General features: G+C 51.4%; 1 protein-coding gene across 3 annotated transcripts; it reads left to right on the top strand.

Moving 5' to 3' along the window:
• Positions 1–243: 243 nt before the first annotated feature.
• On the top strand, positions 244–10,363 carry SSRP1 (structure specific recognition protein 1). Of its 3 annotated transcripts, none has more exons than XM_047690496.1 (18): positions 244–397; positions 877–1,012; positions 1,944–2,129; positions 2,681–2,786; positions 3,066–3,256; positions 3,362–3,592; positions 3,722–3,825; positions 3,929–4,057; positions 4,337–4,558; positions 5,286–5,358; positions 5,470–5,478; positions 5,772–5,910; positions 6,036–6,081; positions 7,997–8,126; positions 8,517–8,687; positions 8,864–8,952; positions 9,485–9,671; positions 9,880–10,363. In XM_047690496.1, exons 2-18 carry the CDS (start codon positions 959–961, stop codon positions 9,949–9,951), a joined length of 2,139 nt encoding a protein of 712 aa, XP_047546452.1. In that variant the 5' UTR covers positions 244–397; positions 877–958; the 3' UTR covers positions 9,952–10,363. The 3 variants fall into 3 exon arrangements, with proteins under 3 accessions (XP_047546452.1, XP_047546454.1, XP_047546453.1); XM_047690497.1 differs by having other exon boundaries at positions 247–397; positions 860–1,012; XM_047690498.1 differs by lacking the exon at positions 5,470–5,478.
• The last annotated feature ends 260 nt before the right edge of the window (positions 10,364–10,623 follow it).

The following is a 10,623-nucleotide window of genomic DNA, read 5'->3' as shown; positions in this document are numbered from 1 at the left end:
CCGTGGGAAGCCCGACAAGAGAAAACTACAGAATTTGTCTCCAGAACCTAGTCCTCCACTGGAGAGGTGTAATTTTTAAAGCAGCCCTCCACCCTCCCATCTTCTCATCAGGTGCCACGCAGTGCGAGTTGAATCACAGCTCCGCTTCCTTCAGGTCCTCCTGGGCGGTTGACGCTCTAGGAGGCCGCCTCGTAGGCGGGCCGGGCTCGTGTCTCTCTAGCCAGCTCACCCTCTCTATGGTCCGTGCACGGCTTCCGGTGGCGGGACGCGGGGCCGCGCACGCGGGAAAAGCTTCCCCAGCGTCCCCCCCATCCCCCTTGTCCCCGCCCCCCCTCCCGCGTCCCCCTGCGCGCCCACCGCCCGCACCTGGGCCGTCGCGAGGCTGCAGCTTGAGGAGGTGGGTGGTCGCCGGCCCCGTGCCCCGAGAGGGCGCGGGCCCCGCTCCCCCCGCGGGATCCTCAAGATGGACCGTTCCGCGTTCGAATCCACGGGCAGCGGGCGAATCCATTTTAGGGGGCGGGGGAGCCGCGGGTCCAGGGCCGCGGCGCGGTGGGAGTGCTGGGAGGGAAGCCTTGCACTCGGAGCTGGGTCGGGGCGCGGCTGAGGGTCAGGCCCCGGGGTTCTGCTGCCCGTTGCCATGGCACCCGGTGGAGCGCCCCGAGCCGGTGTCGGGTCCCGTTGTAAGCGCTCCTCCAAGCCGGGTTCTCCAGCCCCTGCTGGGCCTGACTCCTTGAGGTCTGCAGGGCCCGCTGTAGGTTCCCAGGCAGAGGAGATTCTGAGACATCCCAGGTTCCGCCAGGGCATGCCACCTGGCTCCATCCGTGGGCCGAGTGAGATGTTGTCTTTGATGTTTGTCTAGCCCCCACTTAAATTCAGATTCCCAACGTGCTGAGTGCCCGCACACCCATCCAGGAGTTGGGGCCCAGCTCCCAATCGAGGCCAACAGGGGCAGATCAGTATGGCGGAAACACTGGAGTTCAACGACGTCTATCAGGAGGTGAAAGGCTCCATGGTAAGAAGGACCTGGGCTTTTAGTAAAGGCTGTGAGAGGGAAGGCCGAGTAGACCACTCGTCCATTAGTAAGATCTTGCTTTGATGATGTTGCTTTTTTAGAAAAGGAGCGGGAGGATAATGTGTAGTTGGTGTTTCCCCCAACAAAGGGCAATGCATACAGATCTTCCTGCCCCTCCAACGGGGTTACATCGCCAAAAACTCATCGTGAATTGAAAATACCGTTTAAGTCGAAAACGAATTTAAAACATCTAACCTGATGAACATCGTAGGTTAGCTTAGCCTTAAACAGGTTCAGAATGTTTTCATCCGTGTGTGTACAGTTGGGCAACACCATCAAACACAAAGTCTACTTTATAACAAAGTTTGAACATCTCATGTAATTTGTTAAATACTGTCCTGAAACAGTGAAACAGAACGGGTAGAGAAGGGTGGTATGTGTATTGGTTGTTGACCCTGGTGATCAGCCCTGGGGATTGTGTGGCCTACTGAGAGCTTATGGCTCGATGCCACTGCCCAGCATCAGGGGACGATTGTACCACCTGTTGCTAGCTTGGGAAAAGATAACAGATTAAAAACTCAAATTATGGTTTCTGTTAGATGTGTGTCATTTTAAAACCATCATAGAGTTGAAAAATTCTAAGTTGAGCCACTGTAACTCAAAAAGCGCTTGTATGGGAGTTCTAGGATTGCAGTTTGAGAGGGACTGTTCGTGCTGCTCTATCCCAAGGGCAGACTAAGGACCTGCAGGGGTTTTGGATGCCCGGGTTTGGTTTTAGGATCCAGATTTCCTGGTTGCTTGTCTCTTCTTCCTCACCCTACCCCCTGCATCTGTTGGTCCTGCATCAGGGTCTGGCCAGCCCATTTGTAGGCGTTGTGCCCCGTACACAGTGTGTATTGTAACCTTGCATTTGGGCCTGTTTTCCCAATAGAACGATGGCCGGCTGAGGTTGAGCCGCCAGGGTATCATTTTCAAGAATAGTAAGACGGGCAAAGTGGACAATATCCAGGCCGGCGAGTTGACTGAAGGCATCTGGCGCCGTGTCGCCCTGGGCCACGGACTTAAACTGCTTACGAAGAATGGCCATGTCTACAAGTATGATGGCTTCCGAGAATCGGTGAGATGTCCTGTGGCCATAAACCTCCTTTTACTGTGCCACCTTGTGTCGTATTCTAGAAAGAGTTGGGGCTCTTTTGATAAGCATGTAATTGCTAGTTTTGGCCCCTCAGAGCAGGGCCATTATGGCCATTAAGCAGTGTTCAGCCTTGGGTGTCTTGTGCTTTGACTCCAGAAGGTTTTCTACCATTGTCATTTTTTTGGTGGTTTCTGCTCATTGCCTTTGTCCAGATTCAGAATCTTAGTCCTTTAGTTTGAGGTTTGTTTTTCTGTTTTGAACTGTTTGAGATAAATGCTTTACTGCATGTTAATTTCCCTTTCATTAAAGTGTTGCCTGTATAAAGTCAGAGAGCATGGGTAGGCCCATGACCAGGAGATGACCATACTTTATGCCTCCCCTTCTCTGAGATCCAGCCCCTGGCCATAGCTTCTTTCAACAGCTGGGTTTCTGATAGAAGGTAGATTGAGGGCAGTTTCTCAGAGAGAATCCCAGAATGTTTGTGTTAAGGCCACAAGGATTTGTAGGGACTTCTGTCTCCCCTCTGCCCACAGGAGTTTGAGAAACTCTCGGATTTCTTTAAAACTCACTATCGCCTTGAGCTGATGGAGAAGGACCTCTGTGTGAAGGGCTGGAACTGGGGAACGGTGAAGTTTGGTGGTGAGTCTGGGGAAGACTGAGGTTTGGAGAAGAAGGTAGGATGACGGGTTGTAGCCTTTACCTTGTTTTGCTCATTTTCTGCTACTGTTTCTGATTTCCTGTCAGTTTGTAATTCATCATAAATTTATTGAGGACCAATAGTGTATGAAGCACTGTGCCTGGTCTTGGGGTACAGTGCGGCCAAATAGTTCAGTGCTCTGTCCTTGGGTGTCTGGCGGGGCTGTTGTTTATGCAGACTTGAGGGGAGGAGCTTGTGGTTGATAAGCCCTTTCCCCTCAGGGCAGCTGCTTTCCTTTGACATTGGTGACCAGCCTGTCTTTGAGATACCCCTCAGCAATGTGTCCCAGTGTACCACCGGCAAGAACGAGGTGACACTGGAATTCCACCAGAACGATGACGCAGAGGTGTCCCTCATGGAGGTGCGCTTCTATGTGCCGCCCACTCAGGAGGATGGTGTGGACCCAGTTGAGGTGAGGCCTCCCCCGGTCTCCTTGAGAGCAAATGGTGCTGAGCAGGCCCTGGCTCGCCTGGAAGCAGGATCCCCGCTGCCTGATCACCAGCGTGTACTTTTGCAGGCCTTTGCCCAGAATGTGCTGTCTAAGGCGGATGTGATCCAGGCTACTGGAGACGCCATCTGCATCTTCCGGGAGCTGCAGTGTCTGACTCCCCGAGGCCGTTACGACATTCGGATCTACCCCACCTTTCTGCACCTTCACGGCAAGACCTTCGACTACAAGATCCCCTATACCACGGTGCTGCGTCTCTTTCTGCTGCCCCACAAAGACCAGCGCCAGATGTTCTTTGTGGTAAGCAGAAACCATGGGGGCTGGATCTCGTCCTGGTGTTTGCCCAATAGATCTATCTTGTTGGTGTTTGGTTAATGAGCAATTCTTGTGGAACCCTGATCGCTGTGAAACCTTGTTGGCTCTTACCAGATCAGTCTAGATCCCCCCATCAAGCAGGGCCAAACCCGTTACCACTTCCTTATCCTCCTCTTCTCCAAGGATGAGGACATCTCGTTGACTCTCAACATGAATGAGTGAGTATGTCCTTGAGTTCATGTCCTTCCGCTGTCCAGGCAGGAGACTGGTATGCCATTAGAAGGCAGCAGCTCCGGTGACCTCGCCTTCCTCTCTTTGTAGGGAAGAGGTGGAGAAGCGCTTTGAGGGCCGGCTCACTAAGAACATGTCAGGATCCCTGTACGAGATGGTTAGCCGGGTCATGAAAGCGCTGGTCAACCGCAAGATCACAGTGCCAGGCAACTTCCAAGGGTGAGAGTGCCAGCCTGGCATCCTGGCCTGACCGGGGGGCAGGAGTGGGGGGCGCTATGCTGTGTCTTCTTGGTAAACCCCTCCTGGGCCGGGAACACAGTCTCCTAGGGGTCTGGTTGGGTCAGAGCATGACAGGTGTCAGTTGTCTCCATCAGAGCAGCATAGTGTGTTTTACCCTCAGGGCCTGAGCACATGTGTGTTACTGCTGAGAATTGTGCGTTTGGCTCTGCCTCCTGCTCCTGGGGAGACACTGACTGGGCTCCCTGCCTCTTCCACCAGACACTCAGGAGCTCAGTGCATCACCTGCTCCTACAAGGCAAGCTCAGGACTGCTTTACCCTCTGGAGCGGGGCTTCATCTACGTCCACAAGCCACCTGTGCACATCCGCTTCGATGAGATCTCCTTTGTCAACTTTGCCCGTGGTACCACCACTACTCGTTCCTTTGACTTTGAAATTGAGACCAAGCAGGGCACCCAGTATACCTTCAGTAGCATTGAGAGGTGAGAGCTTCTGCCAGTCGCTTCCTGGGAATCCTGGTCTGGACCAAGCCTCTACTGGGAAGCCTGGCATGGCGTGGGGGCCTTTCTGGGCCTATGACTCTTCCCCAATTTTTCAGGCCTTGAGCAGAACTTTTCTTTTGCTTCCTTGGGATTGGTCCTTCTTGGAGTGGTCAGCCTTTGAAAGCCTCTCCCTGGCTTGCTTTCTGTTCTTAAATTGTTTCCCATATAATGTGTTCAGTACTAGCCCTTCTTCACTCCCCCCATGAAGGAAACGCTATCTCTCCCTTTCCTGGAATGAGCTCTGTGCCTGAGAAAACAGCAGCTAATGTTTATTGAGTGCTCACTGTGGGCCAAAAGTCTTCAAACGTCTTCCCACTTCATCCTCACGACAACCCTGTGAAGTACAAAATTCAGACTAGCACAGAGGTGTAAATGTCCCTTTCCGTGACGTCCCCCCCTACTTTGGGCATATCTGGTGGGTAGGTACACACCCTCCCCACCTTTTCTTTCCCAGACGCTTGAGACTCTGCGTGTTCCTTTCGAGACTAGTGTCTGACCCTTCTTTACCACAGTCCTCTGGGGGCTCTCCTAGCTGTTAGCTTGGGTAATGTGGTCATCACCTCCCGACCCAAAAACCTGTCCCGGCCCGTGGGTATTAGGATAGCGTGCAGCCCACCCTGGGCATGGGCCCCGCCTGTCTAGTAACCTGGTGCATCTCGCCTCACAGGGAGGAGTATGGGAAGCTGTTTGATTTTGTCAATGCCAAAAAACTCAACATCAAAAACCGAGGACTCAAAGAGGTACCTGTGTGTGAGGGAAGGATGAGCCTCTTCTGATCTGTCGGGGGTGTGCAGGGAGCAGGGATTCTTCTGCCTTCTTTTTCACTCTGTCTTTTCTTCTTACCCTTATAGAAAAAAGAGGTGCGTGTGACCCTCCCCCCTTCCCGGTGCAGGTTTCCTCAGCATGACTTTAGATCAGTCTCGCTGCCTCAGGAGCCCCCAGTGGGGCTGGGAGAGGGAGGGGCTTGGACTAACCCGGTTGGCAGGAGGTTCTCGGGCATAGGCCCTGCATGGCGCTGTGTGTGGACCATGCAGCCCCAGGGTCTTCTGGGAGCTGATCCTACTCACAGGCATGGGTTGGGGGGTGCTTTTGAGTGTGCAGGGTTCTGGCGCCAGGGTGACTTGGCCCTCACTCGCATCTCTTCCCTGGTTAGGGCATGAACCCAAGCTACGATGAGTATGCCGACTCTGATGAGGACCAGCACGATGCTTACTTGGAGCGGATGAAGGAAGAGGGCAAGATCCGGGAAGAGAATGCCAACGACAGCAGCGATGACTCAGGAGAAGAAACCGGTGGGCTCGCCTCAGCAGTGCTGGGGCACGAGGGCGGTCAAGCTCTTGCCTGGGGCCAGAGCTGGACATCTGGGGAGGGGGGCAGGGTCTCTGGGGCAAAGCTGATGCATCCTGTTCTTTTTCAGATGAGTCATTCAATCCAGGTGAAGAGGAGGAAGACGTGGCAGAGGAGTGAGTTTTGGTTCCACTCACAGGGGTGAGGTGGAGGCGTATAAGCTTAAGGGGCCAGAAGATATCTGAACATTTCTCATGTCTTAATGTTAGCTACTGACCCAGGGTGGAAGAGCGACCTCTTCTGAGGTATTACCGGAAATGCTTTGGAAGTTGTCAAGGGCTTTGCAAGTCTAAGGCACATAGTAAAACCAAAAAAATAAGTGGGGAGAAAATAGGAATAAGAGCCAGCACCTGCCCACTTCCTTGCTGTGATTTTTGGGGTGAGTTGTTGAGTCTCTGTGTCCTCACCTAGGACCTCAGGTGGTCGGTCCCCCCACTTGCTGTATTGATCAAGGTTCCTGATTGCCAAGTCAGAAACGTGACTCAAACTGACTTTAGCATAAAAGGGAGTTTTGTAAGTTCATCTAACTGGAGAGTCCAGGGATATAGTGGGCTTCAGGTACCTGGATCCAGATGCTCAAAAGTTGTGGGGATTCTGTTTTACTTCCTCTGATTTTCTTATTTTTAGGTAAGTTTGGCCCATGCAGTGTCACATGACCCTCAGAAGCTCTGGGCAGGCTTAATGCTATTGGTTTAACACCCAGAAGTGCCTCTTCTCTCAGGGCAGCAGTGAACAGCATGGTCACTGCCCCTTACCAGGATGTGTGCTGATGTGCTAGAACTAGGCATGTACCCACCCTTAAATTCTGGGGGTGGACTGAGCCCCTCCTGAGTGGGGGCAAGGTGGTTCCCACAGAAAATTAGGAAGAATTTTTCTTTATCCAGAAGAATTGGAAATGAATGTTGGGCAGCCAAAAAACCCAACTTACCTCCCGCAACCCCAAATAGATATGTAGAGCTATATATGTAGATACATGGTATATATATCTGTACATATACATACATATATATAGGCCTAGCATATGTATATAGGAGTTTGCTAGTTCGGGTTGCCACATACTTATGAAGGTCAGTGAGCAGGTGTTTGCAAAAATCCCTTAAAAATCATCCAGCACCATACGGGTGTAATTTAGGTCTGTCTGTCTTCTGAGGAGTTCCATGCCTATCCGATAGAACTTAATTATATGGTTATGGACGGACTTGGACTGAGGTCGGTTTCCAGTTTTATATATGTGTATTTATATATATATATATATGTATATATTTTTTTTTTTAAAGTAATATCTATACCTAAGCGGTCTTGAACTCACAATCCTGAGGTCAAGAGCTGAATGCTCTTCCAACTGCTAGTCAGGTGCCCCTAGATTTGATTTTATTATATTATTTATCTTTAAAACGTCCCCCCCTTTTTTTTTTTTTTTTGAAGATTTTATTTATTTATTTGACAGACAGCTCACAATAGGCAGAGAAGCAGGCAGAGAGGGGGGGAAGCAGGCTCCCTGCCAAGCAGAGAGCCCCATGCGGGGCTTGATCTCAGTACCCTGGGACCATGACCTGAGCCGAAGGCAGAGGGTTAACCCACTGAGCCACCCAGGCGACCCTTCCCTTTTCTATAGTAATTATCTCTTTATCAGAAAAGACTCTGGGGTGGATTAAGACAGCTAACTCAAAGGAAGTGGTGAAGAGTACTTGGGTCGTGTTCCAGGCAAGATAAGACCCAAGTGCCTGTCCCCAAGAGTATGGGATGGGTCAGCCCATGAGCAAAGAGAGCAGCTGAAGCCCACTCGTTATTTTGTCTTCTATTGGCTGACTGATGCCACGGCTGGGTGTGGAGAAGGGGCCAGGTGTGGGGAGGGGACAGCTGAAGCCACTTTAGCTGTGAGGAGGAAGCAGGATGGGGACCAGTGGCCAGGAGGCTGTCCTGTGGTCCCACCTCCCCTTTTTTGGGCAGGTAGCTTTAGACTTGTTTCCCTCCTGTCCTGTGGCCATGGGGTGCTCTCCTTCCTGGGTCTAAACCTCCTCTCCTTGGCAGGTTTGACAGCAACGCCTCAGCTAGCTCCTCTAGTAATGAGGGTGACAGTGACCGGGATGAAAAGAAACGGAAGCAGCTTAAAAAGGCCAAGATGGCCAAGGACCGAAAAAGCCGCAAGAAGCCTGTGGAGGTGCACACTCAGAGTGGAAGGGTGGTGGGGAGCCATTCCCTTTACCTTTTCCTGTCTACCACCAGTATGGCCTGTTAGGTGGTCCTTCTGGGGCTGCTTTGTGTAGCCAGTGAATATGACCTTGAGGAGTATCTTGGAAATTTTTCTCTCTGGCCTTTGGACTAATTAGCTTCTGGGAGATCTGAATTAGGAGACCAGCTTCTGTCCCAGGTTGTGGGTGCAGGGGGAGGAGACAGGGTTCCTGGCCTTGGGAGCTCTCAGTCTAGCTTTATGCCTCTTCAGTCCTCTCATTTTTTTTTTTCTCTGAGCAGGTGATCTAAATAATTTGTTTTGGAGAGGGTGGATGTCTGTGAGAAATGGATGGCTCAAGGCATTTGGATTTTTATGTAGGTGAAGAAGGGCAAAGACCCCAATGCCCCTAAGAGGCCGATGTCTGCCTACATGCTGTGGCTCAATGCTAGCCGAGAGAAGATCAAGTCAGACCATCCCGGCATCAGTATCACGGATCTTTCCAAGAAGGCAGGCGAGATCTGGAAGGGAATGTCCAAAGAGAAGAAAGAGGTGAATGGCAGCAGAGATGAGGGGTGGCGACTTAGTAACTGATAGAGGGGGCAGGGATGGGCCATCGGTGCACCTTTTCTGTCTAGATGTTGCCTGCATCAGGAAGAGGGCTCATTCTTCTCTTTTTTTTCGTGGGTATGTGTGTGTGTGTGTGTGTGTGTGTGTGTGTGTGACAGGAGTGGGATCGGAAGGCTGAGGATGCCAGGAGGGAATATGAAAAAGCCATGAAAGAATATGAAGGGGGCCGGGGTGAGTCTTCTAAGAGGTGAGTGTTGGGAACAAAATAGCCCAGTAAGTGCTTTTTGACATCTATTTATGTGGGTCTAGGTTGAGAATTGGGGTGTTAAAGATAATAGGTACCTCTGACTGCTGTTGGGCAGTGCTTCTCAAGTCTGGGTAGGCAATTGCCCAAGTATGGGTAATGTGCTAGAGAATTCCTAAGGTCACTGGATAAATGGGGCCCTTTTCCTAGAGAGTTAGTTTTATTTGAAGGTGTGGAGGAATTAACAAAAAATTATGATGGAACATAATTCACATGAAACTTTAGAGATGAAGCAAGGGATGTCAAATAAGTTCTGCACATGAGACCGCTTCAAGCTCTGGCCTCTGATTTTTCTGGTTATTTACTTAGGAGGCTCTCCCTTGGGGCACTTGGGGCTCACCCGGCTGGTGGTTTGCATTTATAGTGAGATGGGCAGTGTGGCTGGGAGTGAGAGAAGCCCTGTTAAAGTTAGGGGTGGATTGATTTTGGTGGGTGAACTTGAAGGTCCAGGCCCTTTTTCCTCTTGCTGCTTTAGGGACAAGTCAAAGAAGAAGAAGAAGGTAAAGGTGAAGGTGGAAAAGAAATCAACACCCTCAAGGAGCTCATCATCCAAGTCCTCATCAAGGCAGCTAAGTGAGAGCTTCAAGAGCAAGGAATTTGTGTCCAGTGATGAGAGCTCTTCTGGAGAGAACAAGAGCAAAAAGAAGAGAAGGCGGAGTGAGGTGTGTCAGGTTTGGGGGTGAGGGGTACCTGAGGCAGAGGGGTGCATGTCTAGGGTTGGGTTGTGGTTGGTAGGTCTGTAAGGGTGCACATGGGAGGTTCTGAAGGCCAGTGCTGCATTTGGGGGTGGGTGGGGATTAGGGATTAGGGGTCCTTCACCACTGAAAAGTGGCTCCCTGGGAGGGCCTTTAAGAGACCTTTGATTTTCAGGACTCTGAAGAAGAGGAGTTGGCCAGTACTCCCCCCAGCTCAGAAGACTCGGCATCAGGATCTGATGAGTAGAGAGGAGGAAAATTCTCTCTCCTTGGGCTTGCTCTGTAACACCTGCAGTCTCCCCACCCATGTTTTGTACCAGTTTCTCCTATGAAATGTAGTCCTCGGGTTTTGTGCCATCTTGACAGGCTCTCCTGGTGGAATGCACTTCGCTGAGGCAGCAGGGGAGGCGTCCTCCTCTGCTTCCCAAGGGTGGCTCTTTATCATTTGGGCAGAGATTGGGTGGGGCAGTGCGGTGCAGAGTGGAATCCTGGGCCTGTTCTCCCCACCTTCGGGCTGCTGCTTCTGTTCAAGTTGCTGCAGCAGGGGTCATGTGAGGTCAGGCCTATAGCTCCTAACGGGGGCCTATTTCTACTTTTATTTTGTATTTCTGGTCTGTGAAAAATCAACATTTAATAAAGGGAACTGACTTTGGAAACCATGTCCTAATGCCTTCTCTCTAGACCTGTTGTATCGCCCCATTTTGGGGGGGGATGGTGCTTACCATACTGCTGTGACCAGGGAGGGTCCTGCAGGCCAGCCGGGAAGCAAGCCTCCAGGTACATCCTGTTCTGTTCCCGGTTGGACGAGCATTGGTTTTCACAGTTCTCTGCCGGGATGGGCCACCTGAGAGGCTAGAAATGAGAGCTGATCTGATTAGGAAGTCACTCTCACAATTCCACTCCATTAGCTAAGCGAGGG

The sequence above is a fragment of the Lutra lutra genome, chromosome 10, assembly GCF_902655055.1.
Source record: "Lutra lutra chromosome 10, mLutLut1.2, whole genome shotgun sequence".
In the NCBI taxonomy this organism is placed as follows: domain Eukaryota; kingdom Metazoa; phylum Chordata; class Mammalia; order Carnivora; family Mustelidae; genus Lutra; species Lutra lutra.
Note: the sequence above shows the minus strand (reverse complement) of the source record. Positions and strands in the feature narration are given on the sequence as shown.